Source organism: Mchenga conophoros, linkage group LG3 (genome assembly GCF_057382185.1).
Source record: "Mchenga conophoros isolate Kocher_MC1m ecotype Shallow Benthic linkage group LG3, M_conophoros_male_GT1.1, whole genome shotgun sequence".
Classification (NCBI taxonomy): domain Eukaryota; kingdom Metazoa; phylum Chordata; class Actinopteri; order Cichliformes; family Cichlidae; genus Mchenga; species Mchenga conophoros.
Genome location: NC_140528.1, coordinates 23518322 through 23539366, shown reverse-complemented (window position 1 = coordinate 23539366; position 21045 = coordinate 23518322). Strand labels below are relative to the sequence as shown.

The 21045-nt window shown below is 44.9% G+C and overlaps 1 protein-coding gene across 1 annotated transcript; it reads left to right on the top strand.

Moving 5' to 3' along the window:
- Positions 1 to 799: 799 nt before the first annotated feature.
- LOC146577743 (protein NLRC3-like) lies at positions 800 to 19409 on the top strand. The gene is made up of 6 exons (XM_085267703.1): positions 800 to 837; positions 1916 to 2011; positions 3482 to 3558; positions 3675 to 5466; positions 8141 to 8317; positions 19308 to 19409. Exons 1-6 carry the CDS (start codon positions 800 to 802, stop codon positions 19309 to 19311), a joined length of 2184 nt encoding a protein of 727 aa, XP_085123829.1. The 3' UTR covers positions 19312 to 19409.
- Positions 19410 to 21045: the final 1636 nt, after the last annotated feature.

Below are 21045 nucleotides of genomic sequence, written 5' to 3'. Positions count from 1 at the left end.
GAAATATAAACAATAAATAATTATTAAATAGTCTTACACATCAATGTCATTGGTTGACTTTTGAAGTATTTGAATCCTTATTGGGTTCCCTGAGTGACAGAAGGATTAAAACACTTTAAAATCAGTACTGAAAATATGTGCAGACATTACTGGATAGATTTAGGGTTAGAATCAATAAATCACTATCATGTTAAACACTCTTAGAGTTCAAACCTTCGTAGAAACATAAGTCCAGTATCATGGAATGAAACCTGAAGGTGCATTTGAGGGTGCAAAACGTTTCGTCGGCATTGTTGTGTTTGTTTGGGAGAAAACGTACAAACATACAGTGCAGCACTTCAGAGTTACACTGCTAGCGATCGAAGATTTATGTAAATTCGACAAGCTAAACGCATTCTGTACTGTACAGCAGGAGTCCCCAACCTTTTTGCACCACAGACCACTTTAATGTCAGACAATATTTTCAGGGAACGACCTTTAAGGTGTCGCGGATAAATACAACAAAAGAATAAAAAAAAGAAACTGTGGTATTTTGTAAATATAATAATAAACGTGACTTGAGCTGTGCGCCAACAACAATGACAGTGACATCCTCCTCTCTGCTTTTTAATGCTCTCTGGTCACTATGGTAACGCGTAAATAGTTCTTTCAAAATAAGACACACAACTACAACCATACATTTCACACCGGAGGATCAACTCTCGCGGAACGGTACCAAAAGACTCACGGACCAGGACCGGTCCGTGGGCCTATTAGGGACCGCTCCTGTACAGGAGACACTGGACTAGATTGATTGACAATGGTCTACAGCAATCAGAACGCACAACACGATGTACTGTAAAAAAAAAAAAATGAATCAGCAAAACAGCAAGTGTCACTTTTGGCCACGAACAATTTAGGGGATGGTGAATTTTTTTGAACAAACCCAGAGCGTTAAAAAAAACTTAAAACCATTTTTATTTCTCAGCAGCATCAATAGTAACAAAAACGCAATTTAGTTTCGCTGTCAAAGTCGATTTAACTGAAGTTACGTGTTTCCAGTTACTGTGGAGCTCCACAGCGGCTGCAGCCAGAAGCTGTTTCTACAGGATCCTGATGGTCCAATCATCGATTCATTGGTTTTAAATCCCAGCCTGTCTCTGCTGCAGAGAGGTGAGCTGTTAGTAACAAGAACTCTCTGATTTAAATGATTTTGATGTTTCCTGGTTTCTAAAATGCATCTCTGTAGCAGAGCAGTGTCTCCAAGGACACACAGGCTCAGCTGTAACTGTCAGTTTATCTGGTTTAAGACACATTTGGACACAATTGGCTGTTTTTAACTATGTATTTTAATCAGAGGTGTAAATCTAGACCTCACACATCTGGATCCTAAACTATGATAGAAACAGCTGCTAGCAGTGGGTAGTTTGACTTTGATACGCTGCTCTAGAAAGCAAACAAAGGTTTGTGCAGCTCCTCTTCAGAAAAGTGTTCAGAGAGCAGCTGCTGTATTAGACAAAGGCTCGTCCTGTGAGCCCAGATGTGTGTAACAGCTGGATGAAGGAGAACCATCACAGTCGCGTCTCCATCCCGCCTTTATTAATGAACTTCCTGTTGCTTGCAGATGACAGGAACACAAAGTGTTTGTGCCACGTGATGCTGCAGGATTTGTTAACGTGTCCATGATGGTAACATCTCCTCGTCTAACTGCAAACACATGAGCGCTCCTAACGGCAGCTATCACAGCCACACAGGCAGACTGTGTCTCACTGTTGCATTCAGGGACATTTGTTTTCCTGTAAAAAGCTGAACTCTAATCTAAGAGGACTGTTACTGACAGGAAACAGCTGCATTATCTGCAGTCTGTGTGATCACAGCTGCTTCAATCACTTTATCAGAGAATTGATCATTGAATAAAACATGTTTGTGTCTGCAGAGGTCAGAGGTCACAGTCTGCAGGATCCAGCTGTCCGTTGGTGAGGAGTGACTGGTCCAAAGATTACCCTCCAGACTTCAGTGCTGAACCAACGAGGTCAGAGAACTGTGATGACTCCTTTACATGTTTGTGTTTTCCTGGATAAATATGACCAAAGATTCATTAAAAAGATAAAAATATTAGACTTTGTCCTGTAGCGCTGTGTGGCAGGCAGGATTGGACCCAAACACAACAGGATGAAGTCAAAGAGGCAGCTTTATTTCAGCTGTGAACATGCAAACAGCAGAAATAAGGAAACATAACTGTAGGTTAGGTTAGGTAAGGAAAACACGTCTCTGCCTAGTCTTGAAAATCTAATCTTATCATCCATTGTTCTTCTAGGGCCTCTTCTTCTTGTGGCCTCAGCTAACTGCTAATATTTAAATGGCTAACATTAACATGTGTGCCAGCCAGGTTAACATTTATGATGAACTATGATTAATTAACTGATGTTGAAACTGGAGCTTTACTGACCTCTGAAATTCCTCCTAAAGTGTTATTCAGTGTTGTGACAGTCAGCTGCTTCAGCTGCTGCTAGGATGGGCTGTGGCAAAGAGAACAGAGAAAATCCAAATCAGAGTTTTTCTCTGAATTAAAAGCAAGGAAACAACAATATATTCTACATGGTGAAACTGATGGTTTCTGGTGTTTGGGTCTGTTTTTCTGTATTTATGCAGATAAAGTGTAAACTCTGATGAATTATACCATCAAATGTTAAAGGAAAATATCAGGATGAGTGTCTGTGAGCTGAGAAGGACGTGAAGCGAGCAGTTTATCCCAGAGCTGAAGCTGCTCTGTGTGCAGAGATGAGCTCAGATTCCTGCTGTGATTGATCAACAGTCACAGAAATGTAGACTTGTAGTTATTACTGCAGTATGGTCACAGCAGATACTGATAAACATGTATTATGAGGATGGATGATCAAGTTTCTCACTCTCTCCTTTAAATCTCAGTTTTTTCTTCTTCACAGTTTATCTGTTAAATTATTAATGAATAACACTGAAAGAGTTTCTGTTATATTTCCCCTTGAACATCAGCTTATTAGGGCGGCATTAGGAAATAGCCCCCCTCCAAAGAATGAATAAATGAATGATGATAATAATAAAATGATTCAAAAGCAGAGCTCAGAGTGGTAGAATGGTCAAACATGGATCCACGGGTGGTTCAACTGCATTTGGTGACGTGACTAAAGCAAATCTTTCAAATAATCCCACCATCAACGGGATGTTGTCTCCTTTACTACGGTTACTTTACTTGGTCACCGTGTGAATTTCTTTGAAATGAACCAAATTCTTTTATTTGTCGGTTGTTGCATATTTAACCTCTACAGTCAGGAAAGGAGGAGATGAGGCCTCAACAATGTTGGGTTGTAGCTGTGCTTCAGGTTAGAGTGAGTGTCCATGGAATAAATGTAAGTCAGTGAACTGGAAACATGACTGTGTTCAAACTTTGTTTTCCTTTTTATAATGAGTCTAATCAAAGGTGGACAGAAGTATCTCCACTTTGACTTTTCTGTGTCACCATCAGAGCTTCTGCACAGTGTGGAGAAAGATCCAGAAGCAGAGCTGGACTGCAGACAGCCAGTCAGAGCAGCTGTGTACAAAGTAAGACTGAACATCTGTCTGCTGATGGACTCATTTCTGAAAACTGGACTTCTTGTGTTGTTCAGACATTGAAGAGTTTTCTTTCTCTTTAGTCTCATTGTTTTTCTTTCTTTCAGCAGATGTTGGTCTGCAGGAGGTTTTAGATGAACATAAGATCAGTCTGAGGAGGAGATGTGAACGTGTGACTGAAGGAAGTGATGAAACAGGAAGTAGAACCCTCCTCAACACCATCTACACTGAGCTCTACATCACAGAGGGACAGAGTGAAGAGGTTCATACCCAACATGAGGTGAGGCAGCTGGAGACAGCTTCCAAGATGGACGCCCTCCATGACGCTCCAATCAGGTGCCAGGACATCTTTAAAGCCTTACCTGACCAACAGAGACCCATCAGAGTGGTTCTGACCAACGGCGTGGCTGGTGTTGGAAAAACCTTCTCAGTGCAGAAGTTCACTCTGGACTGGGCAGAGGGCTTGGAGAACCAACATGTCAGTGTGGTGGTTCTGCTTTCATTCAGGGAGCTGAACCTGATCAGAGATGAGCAGTACAGTCTTCTGGAGCTGCTCCATGTTTTCCATCCAACATTACAGAAGGTCACAGCAGAGAAGCTGGCTGTCTCTCAGCTTTTGTTCATCTTTGACGGCCTGGATGAAAGCAGACTTTCATTGGATTTCACCAACAGGAAGCTGCTGTCTGATGTCACACAGAAGTCATCAGTCAGCCAGCTGCTGACAAACCTCATCCAGGGGAATCTGCTTCCCTCGGCTCTCGTCTGGATAACTTCCCGACCCGCAGCGGCCAATCAGATCCCTCCTACATGTGTTGACAGGCTAACAGAAGTACGAGGCTTCACTGACGCCCAGAAGAAGGAGTACTTCAGGAGGAGATTCAGTGATGAAGAGCTGTCCAGCAGAATCATCTCCCACATGAAGACATCCAGGAGCCTCCACATCATGTGTAGAATTCCAGTCTTCTGCTGGATCACTGCTACAGTTCTGGAGCACATGTTGACTACAGAGCAGAGAGGAGAGCTGCCCAAGACCCTGACTGACATGTACTCACACTTCCTGCTGGTTCAGACAAAGAGGAAGAAGAACAAGTACCATGAGGGACGTGAGACGAGTCCACAGGAGCTGACGGAGGCTGATAGGAAAGTTCTTCTGAAGCTGGGGAGGCTGGCGTTTGAACATCTGGAGAAAGGAAACATCATGTTCTACCAAGAAGACCTGGAGCAGTGTGGTCTGGATGTGACAGAGGCCTCGGTGTACTCAGGAGTTTGTACAGAGATCTTCAAAAGAGAGTGTGTGATCTTCCAGAAACCAGTCTACTGCTTTGTTCATCTGAGCATTCAGGAGTTTCTGGCTGCTGTCTACATGTTCCACTGTCACACCAGCAGGAAGACAAAGGTGCTGAAGAACTTTTTGGGAAAAAAATACAACAAGTCCTCTCTGGATGATTTCCTGAGCAGAGCCATGTATAAATCCCTCCAGAGTGAAAATGGCCACCTGGACCTGTTTGTTCGCTTCCTTCATGGCCTCTGTCTGGAGTCCAACCAGAGACTCTTAGTAGGTCTGCTGGGTCAGACAGAGATCAGTCCAGGAACCATCCAGAGAGTCATCAACAACCTGAAGGAGATGAACAGTGATGAAATCTCTCCTGACAGAAGCATCAACATCTTCCACTGTCTGATGGAGATGAACGACCTCTCAGTACATCAGGAGATCCAAGAGTTCCTGAAGTCAGAGAACAGATCAAAGAAGGAACTCTCTGAGATCCAGTGCTCAGCTCTGGCCTTCATGCTGCAGATGTCAGAGGAGGTTCTGGATGAGTTGGACCTGCAGAAGTACAACACATCAGTGCGGGGACGACAGAGACTGATTCCAGCTGTGAGGACCTGCAGAAAGGCTGGGTGAGTCCAGATGTGATCATTAACATCATTGATCAGTGTAGGTTAGTAGTTTAATTTTGGAAATAAAATCAGATTGTAACCACAAAGTGTTTGTGTCCGTACGCTGCAACCTTCCACACCATTCCTTTATTGTACAGACTCAGCAGCAGCTCCATGGATCCCAAATCCAAGAGTGGAGAACAGATTTGAAGTGTGTCACATCCATCCAGTCACAGCTGTTTCCACCATGTTTCCACTGATATTAATCCTGTTCAATGACACGTTTCATATCAGTGAATATGTTCTTTAGGACGTCCACTGACATGTTTAAGTGTCCTGCTGGAAATCATCAAATCATCCATGAAATCCATGAAAAATCCTTTTAGTGTTTCTAACTTCACCCTCTGTCCTCTCTCTCTCTCCATCCTCCTCACTGCTTCTTTCACTGATAATCACACAAACATCGTATTCAGCTACAAAATAACACAATAATATCATCTGATGATCATTATTATAAGAGCAGGATCCATATTTGATATCAGAGTAACACACTGCTTGGTTATGTGCAGTCATCATCAGTGACTGTGGGTCAAACAGAAGCTCTCTGATTGGTTGCTGACCTTGGTCACCTGTCCACTCTCACCTGTTTGTGTTTGCTCTCTCTTTGCTGTCTCCATCCTCTCTCTCCTTTCTCTCCCTCTCTGTCTTTGTACGTCACTCAGGTCCAATGGAAACAGTGACATTTACAAACCAATCAAAGACAAACTGATCCATGTCAGGTTATAACAATATCCATCCATCCATCCATCTTCATCCGCTTATCCGAGGTCGGGTCGCGGGGGTAGCAGCCTAAGCAAAGAGGTCCAGACCTCCCTCTCCCCAGCCACCTCCTCCAGCTTGTCCGGGGGAATACCAAGGCGTTCCCAGGCCAGCCGAGAGATATAATCTCTCCAGCGTGTCCTGGGTCTGCCCCGGGGCCTCCTCCCGGTGGGACATGCCTGGAACACCTCGCCCAGGAGGCGCCCAGGGGGCATCCTTGCCAGATGCCCGAACCACCTCAGCTGGCTCCTTTCGATGTGGAGCAGCAGCTGCTCTACTCTAAGCCCCTCCCGGATGGCCGAACTTCTCACCCTATCTCTAAGGGAGAGGCCAGCCACCCTTCGGAGGAAGCTCATTTCCGCCGCTTGTATCCGCGATCTCGTTCTTTCGGTCACTACCCACAGCTCGTGGCCATAGGTGAGGGTAGGGACGTAGATCGACCGGTAAATTGAGAGCTTCGCTTTTACACTCAGCTCCCTCTTCACCACGACTGACCGGTGCAGCGTCCGCATTACTGCAGCCGCAGCCCCAATCCGTCTGTCGATCTCCAGCTCCCTTCTCCCATCACTCGCGAACAAGACCCCGAGATACTTGAACTCCTCCACTTGGGGCAGGAACTCATCCCCGACCCGGAGTGGGCACTCCACCCTTTTCCGGCTGAGAACCATGGCCTCAGATTTGGAGGTGCTGATCCTCATTCCCGCTGCGTTACACTCGGCTGCGAACCGCTCCAGTGCGAGCTGGAGGCCCTCACCCGATGAAGCCAACAGAACCACATCATCCGCAAAAATCAGAGATGAGATTCTGAGGCCACCAAAGCGAAAGCCCTCCGCCACTTGGCTGCGCCTAGAAATCCTGTCCATAAAAATTATGAACAGAACCGGAGACAAAGGGCAGCCTTGGCGGAGCCCATCACCCACCAGGAACGAGTCCGACTTATTGCCGGCAATGCGAACCAAGCTCTTGCAACGGTTGTATAGGGATTGAATGGCCCGTAGCAATGGGCCAGACACCCCATACTCGCGCAACACCTCCCACAGGACGCCCCGAGGGACACGGTCGAATGCCTTCTCCAGGTCCACAAAACACATGTAGACTGGTTGGGCAAACTCCCATGCACCCTCAAGTATAACAATATTCAAAGTGAATACAGGCTGCTGCTGGACACAGACAGGTAACATCATTTTGACTTGCTGTCACCTGGATCTGGACTCATAAACACTGAAGCCCTGAACAGGAATACAAATCATTTTCTGCCAACTAGCAACACAGCAGCAGATAATGGCTCAGAAAGCTCAAATGAGCCAATCATTTCTGTGTTTAGTTCCCCTGAAATCAGATCTGATATCAGCAGCTCTGAGTTCATTCATCATTATTGTCCAGTGATGAGATTTCTGCTCCGTTTGGTAACAGTCAGCAGGTTTTTCCTGCGTGTGGACGTGAACAGTCGTACCTGACAGCAGGTAGCAAACAGAGATCATCTTTCCAGCTGGAACTCTTCACTGAGCTGAACTCATTCAAAATGTTCTGGAGTCAAAACAGGAAACAGTCCAAATGTGTGTCTTCAGTCTGACTCTGGATCAGATCTCAGTGACAGACTGTGGACATTATGGAAGCCTAAATGTGACACCATCTTCCTCCTTCATCTGCAGATTAAAGCCAAACAAAGATTCTCATTAAAAGTCTGCAGGTCTGAGAGAGACTCAATCGTTGTGTCATGTCAAACACAGTAAGAGGAGCTGAAGCACAGATGTGAAGAGCAGATGCATCAGATTATGACCTCACTCTGTTTTGTCTTCATATACATTCAGTCTGTGTTTATAATGCAGATTTTCTGCTTTTATAATAACACATTTTATATTTTCTATCATCACAGACTGACTCAGTGTGGACTCTCAGAGTCTCACTGTGAAGTTGTGGCCTCAGCTCTGAAGTCCAACCCCTCCCATCTGACAGAGCTGGACATGAGTAACAACTACAACCTGCAGGATTCAGGTGTGAAGCTTCTGTGTGCTGGACTGGAGAGTCCAAACTGTGGACTGGAGACTCTGAGGTGAGTTCACTGACTGCGGCTGTTGTTGTTTTTCTATATTTCAGGTCTTTGATGTTTGAAACTTTCTTTAGTTCCTAAATGTTCAGGATGTGTCTGAAGACAAATGTGAAGAAGTTTGAGTGCTTTCAGAAATGTTGTCTTTCCAAACGACTGAACAACAGTTTTTCCTTTTGGCTCCAAACAGAAGTGACAGACTTGAGCAGGGTTCATTTAAAGGCTGACAGAAGTGGAGTGGTGACGGGGAGATGTTTGACAGGACAGTGTTTCAGCCTCCACAGGTTCATGTTGTGCTCCATCAGTCAGTGAAGATGAAGTCAGTGCTGATGAGGCTGTAGAGTGTGTGAGGGATGTGAATGAGGATGATGAAGATCTGATGATAGCAGATAAAAACAGGCTGCAGAGACTTTGAGCCATACAGGGCACACAGTGTGTGTACAGAACAGCTGAAATCATTATGGAGGCCTCACTGGAATATGGAAGCATCACAGTAAAGCTTCAGTGAAGCATTAAAGTCTCTGATATGAGATGAGAAATGAAGCAGCCAGAGCTTTTTCATGAGTGGAAATCCACTGTGACTGTGAGCTGCTGCTACAGCCTCCAGATTAGCCAGCAGCTCATCCTGCTCAACATTTCCTCACCAACTTTAATAGAAGTGTGATGTTTTCAGCTGGAGTGATGGTCAGGGTGGCCTCCCTCTCCTCTTCTTCCCCTCTTCCTCTTTCATTTGTAAAGCCACGTCTGCTGCTTTCATTCATTTGGAAGTCCTGTAGCTGAGTTTGGGAGAGACTAACAGCCTCGGCAGCAGAGGGGAGAAAGGCTGTAACTGTTGGGTCTGTGTTTCCACAAGCCCCGCTAATTCTAGAGACTTATTCATCATGAAGAAAACAAGACAGTCGATCGATCCATTACTTGCGCAAGGGAGGCCTCGTCTGTGTCCAGCACGACAATGACCCCAATGGTGGCCTCCTCTCGCTGCCTTTTATTGACAATCTTCAAACAATAGTTTACAAAACACCTCCCCTTGCAACCCCCCTTTGGTTACATAGACAAGGCACTGTATGTAAGTGTGTGTGTGTGTGTGTGTGTGTGTGTGTGTGTGTGTTTGTGTGTGTGTGTGTGTGTGTGTGTGTGTGTGTGTGTGACCTCCTGCTGACCAAAGGGTCATAAACCCAGGAAGTTTACATCAAAAGAAACAGATCTTCCAGATAGGATGTATCTACAATAAAACCTCCCCCAGCACAGAGTGGCTGGAGAGGTGGTCAGGATCAAAGGGATGGCTTTGATCCTACTGCTTAAACTAAGACTGTACAAATTTAAGAAACACAATGGCAACATTCAACAATTAGACTTAACATTTCCCTCCTTTTTGTCATTGTTCTTAAATTTCAACTTATGCACCCTTTGTTTGGACAGTGTCAGTATAGATTTCATTCATACACAGTAAACTACATCCTATACATAAGCAAATCAGTATCAACAGTCCAAAAACAGGAATTAATTTTTTCAAAAGAAGATGCCACCAAGGACCAGACGGTAACCAAGCTATCCAGCCTTGTGGCGGATCTACTCCTGTCGTGCAATTCATTATGTATTTCTTTAAGTAAACAACTGAATGTCAAAGGTCAAACAAGAAGAATCATCATTCTCAAAAATCATATGTCACTACAATCCAACTGTATACAGACATAGGTATTTAAACGCATCAGTTGACTTTATTGTTTGTCCATATGGCTCTCAGCTAACTTCAAAGCTGCAGCCTGGTCAACACCCTTCTTTATGACTCCTATCAACCCCCCAAATCTTTTCACTGTAGGCATCCTGTGGGGGTTAGAGTCAACTGGTGAATTATCTGCATTTACAACTCTTCTCCTGTTCTGTTGTCACCACAGAAAAAGCTTTGTAAAGGAAATTGGATCAAGCTGTTTTGAACTTCTTGGCTCGAAACCTCAAGTGTTCATGATGTAATGTAGACAAAAGGCTTCTCTGTTTACATCCTTCTTGCAGAAGACAAAAGAATAGGTGATGTTGCCATGTTCCATGGTTGATCTCCAACTTGGGCTAATCCATTGTCCTTCATACACATAGGCAATTGGCCTGTTTCCAGTTCGTTTAGCTGTTCAATGTCCTGCAGCAAGTCATATTCTTTGAGTCAGACGAGCAGGTCTGTCTCACCAGAGCAGTTCACCTTCCCAGCTACTGGTGAATCAACCTTCCATTCAGGTTCAGAGCAGTTGAAAAGTTGGCAGTGTTCCCGGATGTGTTGCTAAAGCAACCAGACAAACTGCCTCGCTCTCAGTGATGCTATAGGGCCACAGTCCAGAAGAATGTGTAGCCAGTGGCATCACAAGCATAACCATTGGTCTCATTCTTTATGTGAGCGGTTGTGTTCTTAAACTGCCACCAGTAGTTGTTGAAAACCCATGCTGGTACTGGGTGTGGTTTGCTCTGTTCCAGTGCGCTCCCTGTCATCCCACTCAGGGTCCACAGGCACAAGAAGATGCACAGCACATTCCCAGCCATTCTGATGAGTACCTGTGGCTCAGTTGGTTTCTTCACCGGATTGAGACGAGGGGCCCTGGAGGCTTTCCCCCCCCCTTTGTTCCCGGTCTTCCTGCCACTTACTCCGAGCTGGCCTGGATGTGTGTCACCTTCTTGCAGTGCGCTTGATATATCCAAGTGTTCCTTCCAGCAATCTTCACTGCTGTGGTCGTCGTCAGCAGCATCCGATATGGACCTTCCCACCATGGACTGGACCAGCACTTCCTCTCCATGGCCTTATCAACATCCAATCTCCAGACTTCAGACTCTGCTCCTGCGGAGAAACAGAATCATCTGGCAGATCATTTGTTCTCATGACTACTTTACTTTTAAACATTTTCAAGCATCTAATCTGCTAATACGCTCTCTCTTCTGCTTTTCTATCATCACTACAGAAGACTGGAACTCTAAATGCTCTAACATGTGTAATCTCAAAGAGTCAGACCATTCTCTGTTGGAGTAATCCTCATGTACTTATTCTATACAGTCTAACCATGTCCTGCCTGTCTTCCTAAATCTTAACTTTACTATTCCATTAGTTCTCTCTGCCTGCAAAAGTTTTTTTTTTTAAAAAGTATTTAATAATCCTAGAATGAGTATAACGACTGCTCATTTCCCTCCTGTTTGAGACATGGCAAAGCCAATGGCTCAAAATAGCAGCAGTCTTATACAAATTATCAGGCAGTACTGGTTTATCACACAGATAAAACATCATCCTGCAAGCTTGCTCCCTCTGTAAGTCACAACTGTTTTCCTGCTGTAGGTGAGTGGGCCTGCATGTCTGCTGATGCTGTACTAATAAAAGGTTAACACCATGTTTAACTACAGCTGCTTCTTTTGTGATCTTATCTGCAAAACTTTCCCTAATGCAACTGGATCTTTCCCTCACATGTGTGCTGCACATTTACAAACGGCAATTCTACTGGTTAATAACACTGCCTCCAGCAGATTTTGCAAGAGTTTGGTGTGTTCTGCAGGTTTCCCTGTAGAGGTTGTCACACCTCGTCTCACTCACTGCACTACAAAGATAAGATAAGATAAGATAAGATAACCTTTATTAGTCCCACACGTGGGAAATTTGTTTTGTCACAGCAGGAAGTGGACAGTGCAAAAGTTATGACGCAAAAATTAGAATACAATAAGAATAAATACAGTACACAGCTGTACAGAATAGAATAAAATAATATACTATATACAGTAGAATAAAATAGAATAAAAATATACAATAAGATAAAAATAGAATACGAATGCTATATACAACTGAGTAAAAATACAACGATGCCAGAAAAGATTATTGCACTTAGTGTTATTGCACATGTGTGGATGTGTGTGTTTGTTCAGTTAAAGTCTTTATTATGGAGTCTGACAGCAGTGGGGAGGAAAGACCTGCGAAATCTCTCCGTCCCACACCGTGGGTGCCGCAGTCTCCCACTGAAGGAGCTGCTCAGTGCTGTCACAGTCTCCTGCATGGGGTGGGAGACGTTGTCCAACAGGGATGACAGCTTAGCCGCCATTCTCCTGTCACTCACCACCTCCACTGGGTCCAGAGGGCATCCTAGAACAGAGCTGGCCCTTCGGATCACCCTGTTCAGTCTCTTCCTGTCCCCAGCAGAGATGCTGCCGCCCCAGCAGACCACACCATAAAAGATAGCAGAAGCCACCACAGAGTCATAGAAGGTCTTCAGGAGTGGGCCCTCCACCCCAAACGACCTGAGTCTCCGCAGCAGGTACAGCCTGCTCTGCCCTTTCCTGTAGAGGGCGTCTGAGTTATGAGTCCAGTCCAGTCTGTTGTTCAGATGAACACCAAGGTACCTGTAGCTGTCCACAGCCTCAATGTCCATACCCTGGATGTTCAGTGGTTGCAGTGGAGAATGCTTGTGCCTGCGGAAGTCTGCCACCAGCTCCTTGGTTTTACTGGCGTTGATCTGGAGGTAGTTCAGCTGGCACCAGTCCACAAAGTCTTGAGTCAGTCCTCTGTACTCCTTGTCTTCCCCATCAGTGATGAGGCCGACTATTGCAGAGTCATCAGAGAACTTCTGCAGGAAGCACTGGGTGGAATTGTGGGAGAAGTCTGCAGTGTAGATGGTGAAGAGGAACGGAGCCAGAACCGTTCCCTGTGGGGCCCCCGTACTGCAGACGACCCTGTCCGACACACAGCCCTGAGTCCTCACATACTGTGGTCGGTCGGTGAGGTAGTCCAGGATCCAGGTAGTGAGGTGATGGTCCACTCCAGAGTTCTCCAGCTTGTCCTTCAGAACCGAGGGAAGAATGGTGTTGAAGGCACTGGAGAAATCAAAGAACATGATTCTCACAGTGCTTCCAGCGGTCTCCAGGTGAGCGAGGGAACGATGTAGGAGGTGAATGACGGCATCATCCGCGCCAATGCCAGGCTGGTAGGCAAACTGAAGTGGGTCCAGTGATGAGCTTGTTAGGCGCCGAAGCTGAGCCAGGACCAACCGCTCCAGGGTCTTCATCAGGTGGGATGTCAGAGCCACCGGCCTGTAGCTGTTGAGGTCCTTGGGGCGTGAAGTCTTTGGCACTGGTACAACACAGGAGATTTTCCAGAGCTGTGGAACTCTTCCCAACCTCAGGCTCAGGTTGAAGAGGTGCTCCATCACCCCACACAGTTGGTCCGCGCAGGACCTGACAACCCTCGAGCTGATGCCATCTGGACCCGCTGCCTTCTTGCCATTAATCCTCCTCAGTTCCCTCCTAACCTGGGTGGTTGAGAGAGACAGGCTGGAGCCTTGTGTTGAGTGTGTATTGGATGCTGTTGTTGGGGGTGGGGGGGAGTGAGCAGGGTGAATAGAAGAGGTGTGAAGTGTCTGAGGTGTCAGAGGTGGAACAGCAGCAGTGGGGGTGGGTGAGTCTGCAGCCGATGTTGTAGACTGTCTCATGGTTGAATCAAATCTGTTGAAGAAATGATTCAGTTCATTTGCCCACCTCACATCCCTCCCAGGCAGAGAGTTCTGCTGTTTGTGGCCTGAGATGGTTCTGAGGCCTCTCCAGACTTCACCAACGTTGTTTTGCTGAAGCTGGTTCTCCATCTTCTGCCTGTAGCTGTCCTTCCCATTCCTTATCAGTCCCCTCAACTCTCTCTGCACCCTTTTCAACTCCTCTTTGTCTTTGGATTTGAAGGCCCTCCTCTTCTGCTTGAGGACAGCTTTAATTTCTGGGGTAATCCAAGGTTTGTTGTTGGAGAAACACCGTACAGTCCTGGTAGGTACGGTGTTATCCACACAGAAATTAATATAGTCAGTAATGCATGTAGTAAGGCTGTCGATGTCCTCTCCATGGTCGTCACAGATCACCTCCCACACAGTCGACTCAAAACAGTCCTTAAGAGCCTCCTTGCTCTCCTCTGACCATCTCTGCACTGTGCGGGTGGCTGGTGGCACCCTGCGCACTAAGGGCTCATACACAGGGACAAGGTGCACCAGGTTGTGGTCAGATTTGCCCAGTGGAGGGAGAGGTGATGAACTGTATGCCTCTTCAGCATTGGCATACAGTAAGTCCAGTGTTTTATTGTCTCTGGTTGAGCAGGTCACATACTGGGTGAAGGTGGGCAGTGTGGAGTCCAAAGAGGCATGATTGAAGTCCCCTGATATTATGAGAAGGGCTCTCGGAGATTGTGTTTGCAGTCTGCTGACCACTGAGTGGAGAGTGTCACAGGCTGCATCCGCGTTGGCCGAGGGGGGGACATACGCTGTTATTGCGATAACATGCGAGAATTCCCGGGGCAGATAGTACGGACGCATGCTAACGGCTAACAGCTCAATGTCTCTGCTGCAGAGTTGTTCTTTCACAGTGATGTGCCCAGGGTTACACCATCTGTCGTTCACAAAAACTGCCAGTCCCCCTCCTTTCCTCTTACCGCTCTCTCTCGTCCTGTCCGCTCGCAGCATCTGAAATCCCGGTAGTGTCACGCTTGTGTCCGGAGTTAGCGGTGTTAGCCACGACTCCGTTAGCATCATGATGCTACATTGCCGGTGTTGTGCCAAAAAGTGATTGTCTGCCAAAAACTGATTTCCGGTATTTGCCAAAAACTGATTGCTCGTATTTAAACTGCTATAAGTAACTTGATGGCCTATAATATGTGAAACATATGTCAAATGCATCCCTCATGGATGACACAAAGTCATATTGAGCCACAAACAACATTCGTGTAACAAGGTAGAAGCCGCAATCAGTTTTTGGCAGCGACTTTTATAGAACCTTTATTTATGCAGTTAAAAAAAATCTCATTAACATTAAAAATGTCTCTTGTAAGAGTAAGACAGCAGAAATGGCAGCAAATATTACAATAGTTCAGTAAAAATATTGTAAGTGGGGGAAAAGGACCGGATTGGTTATAATGTGAGTACAATAACACAGAGTTATAAAGATACTTGAAAAAACAGATAATCTTTTAATTCTATATATAACCCCTTTGTAAACGCTGTTCACCGAAGTCTATTTACCAACATACGTAAAGATATTACACATAAAAAATACACGGAAACATTGGCAATCACTTTTTGGCACAACACCGGTACTCCCTCTGTGACCAGGTTAGCGACGTGAGCTCATCCATCTTATTGGGCAAAGATCTTACGTTTCCAATGATTACAGAAGGAAGAGATGGTCGATAACGTCTCCTTCTCGGGCGACGGCGCTCCTTCCCAGCACGACACCCCCGTCTTTTCCTCCTCAGCTCGCTGGGAATGTCGGGTCTGTCCGCCGGCAGTACCGCTGCGGGACGCAGCGCTAACAGCTGATCCTTACTGTAAACAAAGGATCCCTGCTCTGGGTCCCCAGACACGCGTGAAAAAAGTAGAAATAAACTAAGAAAAACGACCAGAACTAGCACAAAACGGTAGAACATGGTTGCAGAGTCTAATTACTGATACGTTAGTTATAAAAAATTACGAGAAGAAAAGATAAGAAAGAAAGAAACTCAGATTGAGCAGAGCTGCTGTAACAGGCTGCCGCACACGGGGGGCGCCGGAAGATGAAATGTACAGTAGCAAATGTATACTGCCTATCAGTGTATATTGTCTCTCTACAGCTTTACACACTTCCGTTAAAGCTAGCATCTCTGCTGCTCAAGCAAATATGAAACATGCTAGTTGTCCTACATAGATAACTCTCTCTCACTGTCTGCTACAGTAAAACGTGTTCTAGTCTGTCCCTCTGCTGTTGTAAAACTCAAACCATCAGCAAACCAAACCTTTCCCTCAACGAGTGGCACATCTATTAAGTCATCCCTCAGCTTACACTTCTTCTCCTCGCGCTCTCTACACTCATGAGAAGTGCCCTCCTCCGTTGGCAAAAAGGGTTGGACAGATTCAGAATTGTGCACCACTTTATGGTAATATGTGTGGTTGTGAGAGTAACATTAAAGACAAGTGTCTTGTAGGTGTCAGAAATGTAAGTTTAGTCTGCAGTAGTAGACATCTACCTCGTGTGGAACTAACAATGTCAAAAGGTGAAATAAACTATTGAAACATTGTACAGCTTAAACTGCTGCACATACTGATCTCACGCATGGAGGTAAAGCACGAGCAACTAGAGCTAATCTTTTAGGATAGTAAGTTACTGGCTTCACTTGTGGAAAAAGTGCTGTTAGTTATTTTACAGTCACCTGGCATTTGTGCTGTTCACAGAACCACAAGTCCATCGCTGGACCTCCTCTGCGCTGTCACTTTCTGGAGCTTGGCACGCTCCCTCAGGTTCCATTTTCCAACGCTGCTGAAGATTTAACCCTAGAACACTATCGCTATAAATAGTAACACGATCACTAATGCCGGGTGATTTTTACCCGATATAATATAACCAATGAAAAGTAATCAAATATATCAAAATATGACAACACATGACAAATTAGAGTGGTCTTCTTTTACTTTCAACTGTGCCATGTCTAACAAAATGAAAAATAAAACTCCTAAAACAAAATAATGACTCTGGAAAGCTGGTCTTTGGTCCACCCATTCCTGGGACATTTGAGACTTCCCTGGTGATGGCACAGGCTCCTCGACACGCAAACAGCTTAGTTGTCTTCCTTAACGTCAACGTCGAAACTCTTTCATCTTATTTAAGATTTGCTGTGCAAAGTCTCCTCGTGACGATCCTTTGGAAGACCAGTAACACAGCTCTCTGTGCTGAAGGTGATCTCCGATCCTCCTGAAAACTCTCTCCTGGCCTCAGCTTCCATCTTGTGGACGATCCTCTCAGTCACTCCTTCTCGTCATGGCACCTCACGATATCTACAAATTAAAAAATGACACTCCTCTCGCCACACGGCTTTCGCCATGTGTCAACTCCCCAATGAGACATGTACAAGAGTGTTGCACAGTCTCCCTAAAACAATCTCCAAGGTTTGTCCCTTGGAGCAGCTTCACTCCAAGCTGTAACCCTGTGTAAAAACATTAGTCAGTATTGAAATGTTCAGCTTGTTTAGCTCCCAGCTCCTGTATCCTAGAAGACAAAGTCTTAAAATTAAAACAACTTCACATTTGCAACCAACTATAGATCATAAGAGTAATAAAGTATTCAGCATCACAGAGACAAGTATCATTGCAGGTTTATTCTAAACTCATTAAACTCCTACTTTTCCCCATAATTTGTTCCAAATTATTTAACATCTCACCGTCATTCCACATTGTAATCAGTGACGTCCCTTAAGTTTGTTACTCACCATGAGCCCAACAGTGTGGTCAGATAATCGGCCCCGATGTAACTATTCTGTAACCACTGCACATCTGTTCAATTGTCACTCGTCTGTCTGTGCTGAATCCTTTACAAGCACTCTTAAAGAAAAACAACATTAGCCAAACACAAGGTTCATCCTGGTTGTCAGGTGTCGGCCATCCAGATTCCAGAGGAGCTGTGAAAAGTCATAAAGTTAACACTCGCTGTGGAAAAAGTAACAATGGTCTCATCACAGTATGTCTCACACTGCATTCATTTCTTCCCTGTAACATTCTCTCAAAAACACAGTGTAATTTCATCATCAACATATAGCCTGTAACTACAGTTCTCTTCATACAAAATCTCAGTAATCCTGTGGTAGAGAAACATCATTAAGTTGTGTCCTGCTGTAAACCACATGATCAAATCACATGATTAACCATCTGCTGTAAAGAGAAATGTAAATGTTAGCGCTGCGCAGGTGTGTACACACTTTCTCACAGTAATCTCTGTGAGCAACACAAGGTAGTGAATGACACACACATGGTAAATTCACAGACATAGAATTTAAACTAAAAAGGTTAAATTTTCAGAGTTCACATAGTCATGTGACCCAAGTTTCCTCCTGTGGTCTCCTTCTGCTCCTGCAACAGAGACACACACAGAGACACATCCACACCTTTGTCAGGTGGGGGTTGACTTCACACAATGGTGTTAAGTCAGTCAGTCTTGTCAGCTTTTGTCAGTCAGTCAGTTTCCCATTTATTTTAAAACTCTTACTCATTCACTCAGTGATTCCTTCTTTTGCTAATTGTGGAAATTATCGTCGCATCCGTTTCCACGCTCAGCAAAACAACATCATTTCAAAAAGAAAAATAATTTAGACTGGATTTTCTCGCTGAATCCTTTTGGACAGGAACTTGTCTCAAATAAGTGGATTTCTCCTGAGCCCATTTTAATTTTGGAGAAGCTCACTTTGCAACAGTTTTCTCGACGACGCTTCGATTCTGATCGTGCTCAAACAGAGATCATCAAACAAAACTTTCAGTGCACCATGAAAGTAACAAAATAAAAGAAAGAAAATAAAGGAAATCAAAGGAAAGAAAGGCCTTGTTTAAGTCATGACACGTGTTCTTCATGCCAGGGGGATAAATCGTCACAACCCAATTGGCAGGCTCAACTTAAATAACAAAAGACAAATCAAACAGCCAGTTTAATCTCAAACATTCATCCAATCAGCCATACACACAACATACAGCATAACCCTGTTGTCTTAGCACATAATAAGTTTTAGTTCTCATGTAACTAAATGTGTGCCATGGTAAAACTTCTTCACACACCAGAAACTCACAATCAGCTCACTCAGCTCACTCATTTAAGACCTCTCATCTATGATGCAACCATCTGTCCTCCTATAATATTCAGTCCACTAGTCTATGTATCACTTTCATCTTACTAGTGACTTGGACAAGATGACAAACAGAATCTCATGCTTAAGATGCTGTCTGGTCTTCATGAGTATCATTTATGTGTAAATGCATGTAGGGTTAGTATAGTTAATGCATTTTCAGTATGTTTTTGTGTTCTTCTCTCATCACACTTTCATTATTCTCATCACTGCTTAAAACAACACACATCTCTCTCTGTTTTTTTTTTCTTTAACTGTACTTTTCTCCAAAACAGAAAATAGCATTACAGCTGTTTCAGACTTAGAAACACCAAACACTCTTCGTGCTATCATTCATCCACACAACTATTTTATTTCTTTTTGTCCACTGGGCAGGTGACCTGCAGAATCACGTCTGCCCCAGCTGGATACCTTTCACACACACCATGACGTCAGACACACTCACGGACTGGATCAGGAGAAAAACTTTCTTCATCTTCACACTCTGTTACAGAAACACCATATGTTTTTTTGTGTGTCAGGGATGGATATGTAGTTGTAACGTTTGTGTTCACTAACTTTACTTTCTGTTTCCTACCCTGCCCAGTCTGTCTTGGACTCAATGCTTCTCCCAATGTCTCTCCATACTCAGCCTCTGCTCTCTCACGCTCTTCTCTGGCTCTACTTTCTGCTAACATTCTTGCTTCTCTCCTCTTCTGAACCTGCTCCAGCCACAACTTAGCAATTGCTAACTGCAATTCCTTCCTCTGCTTCGCTTTACCTGTTTTACCAGCTACACTTACAGCTATTCTTTCTACCAGCATTTTACACTGAACTTCCACTAATGTCCCTTCAAATCCACATTTCTTACGCCAACAACCTACATACTGCGTGCTGCCTGGTACAAATTTCTCCATAAATTTTAAATCTCCTTCTAAGGCAGACTTACACATTTTATTCTCCATTAACAATCAGCCACACTCACGCAGACCACGTCTGGCCCGCACACACACACAACATAGGCCTATCGCTTGCGTCTGCACGCACAGCTAGCGCTCTCTGTTGAAAACTCTCAAACGCCCCATATGGCGGAGAATTCAACCTTCAGACACTCTCTAACGCCCCGAATGGCGGAGATTCCGGACTCCTTCACGGCGGAGACGCCGAACCTAGGTTATCTCCACGCCCCAAATGGCGGAGAACTCTCTACGCCCCAAATGGCGGAGAAGCCTGCGTCTCTCTCACGCGGCTAGCGCGCTCCCGGACTCACGTTTAACGCACAGCCCGTAGCCGCTCTCTAAGGCCTTCTGTACTCACTGTTTGTTTACGTTCATGGGAAGAGCCTCTGGATCCCGTCAATCGTCATCCATCCCGAGGGGAGGTCAGGAGCAAACTTCCCGGCCTGGTGGCAAGCCAAAAACACCAGGGCTTTACGTCAATCATCCCAGACGTTGCGGTGGCGTCCTCTCCCTCTCCTCGGTGGATGCAATGTGTTAGGCTCCGGCTCCGAAGGACCAAATAAATGTTGGGTCTGTGTTTCCACAAACCCCGCTAATTCTAGAGACTTATTCATCATGAAGAAAACAAGACAGTCGATCGATCCATTACTTGCGCAAGGGAGGCCTCGTCTGTGTCCAGCACGACAATGACCCCAATGGTGGCCTCCTCTCGCTGCCTTTTATTGACAATCTTCAAACAATAGTTTACAAAGCACCTCCCCTTGCAACCCCCCTTTGGTTACATAGACAAGGCACTGTGTGTGTGTGTGTGTGTGTGTGTGTGTGTGTGTGTGTGTGTGTGTTACCTCCTGCTGACCAAAGGGTCATAAACCCAGGAAGCTTACATCAAAAGAAACAGATCTTTCAGATAGGATGTATCTACAATAAAACCTCCCCCAGCACAGAGTGGTTGGAGAGGTGGTCAGGATCAAAGGGATGGCTTTGATCCTACTGCTTGAACTAAGACTGTACAAATTTAAGAAACACAATGACAACATTCAACAATTAGACTTAACAGTAACACCACCACTTTACTCTGTTCTACCTGTCACATCATTTTATCAGGAAACAAATATGCTCATGTTTTTACTATGTTTGTCTTGAAGATGTAAGAAGATCACATGGTGCTTTTTATT

Excerpts from the sequence above, each read along its gene's own strand:
- LOC146577743 (XM_085267703.1), top strand. The coding sequence starts at position 800 with ATGGTCTACAGCAATCAGAACGCACAACACGATGTACT. Across the intron at positions 3,559-3,674 it reads TCAGAGCAGCTGTGTACAAA|CAGATGTTGGTCTGCAGGAG; the intron begins GTAAGACTGAAC and ends TCTTTCTTTCAG. Across the intron at positions 5,467-8,140 it reads AGGACCTGCAGAAAGGCTGG|ACTGACTCAGTGTGGACTCT; the intron begins GTGAGTCCAGAT and ends CTATCATCACAG.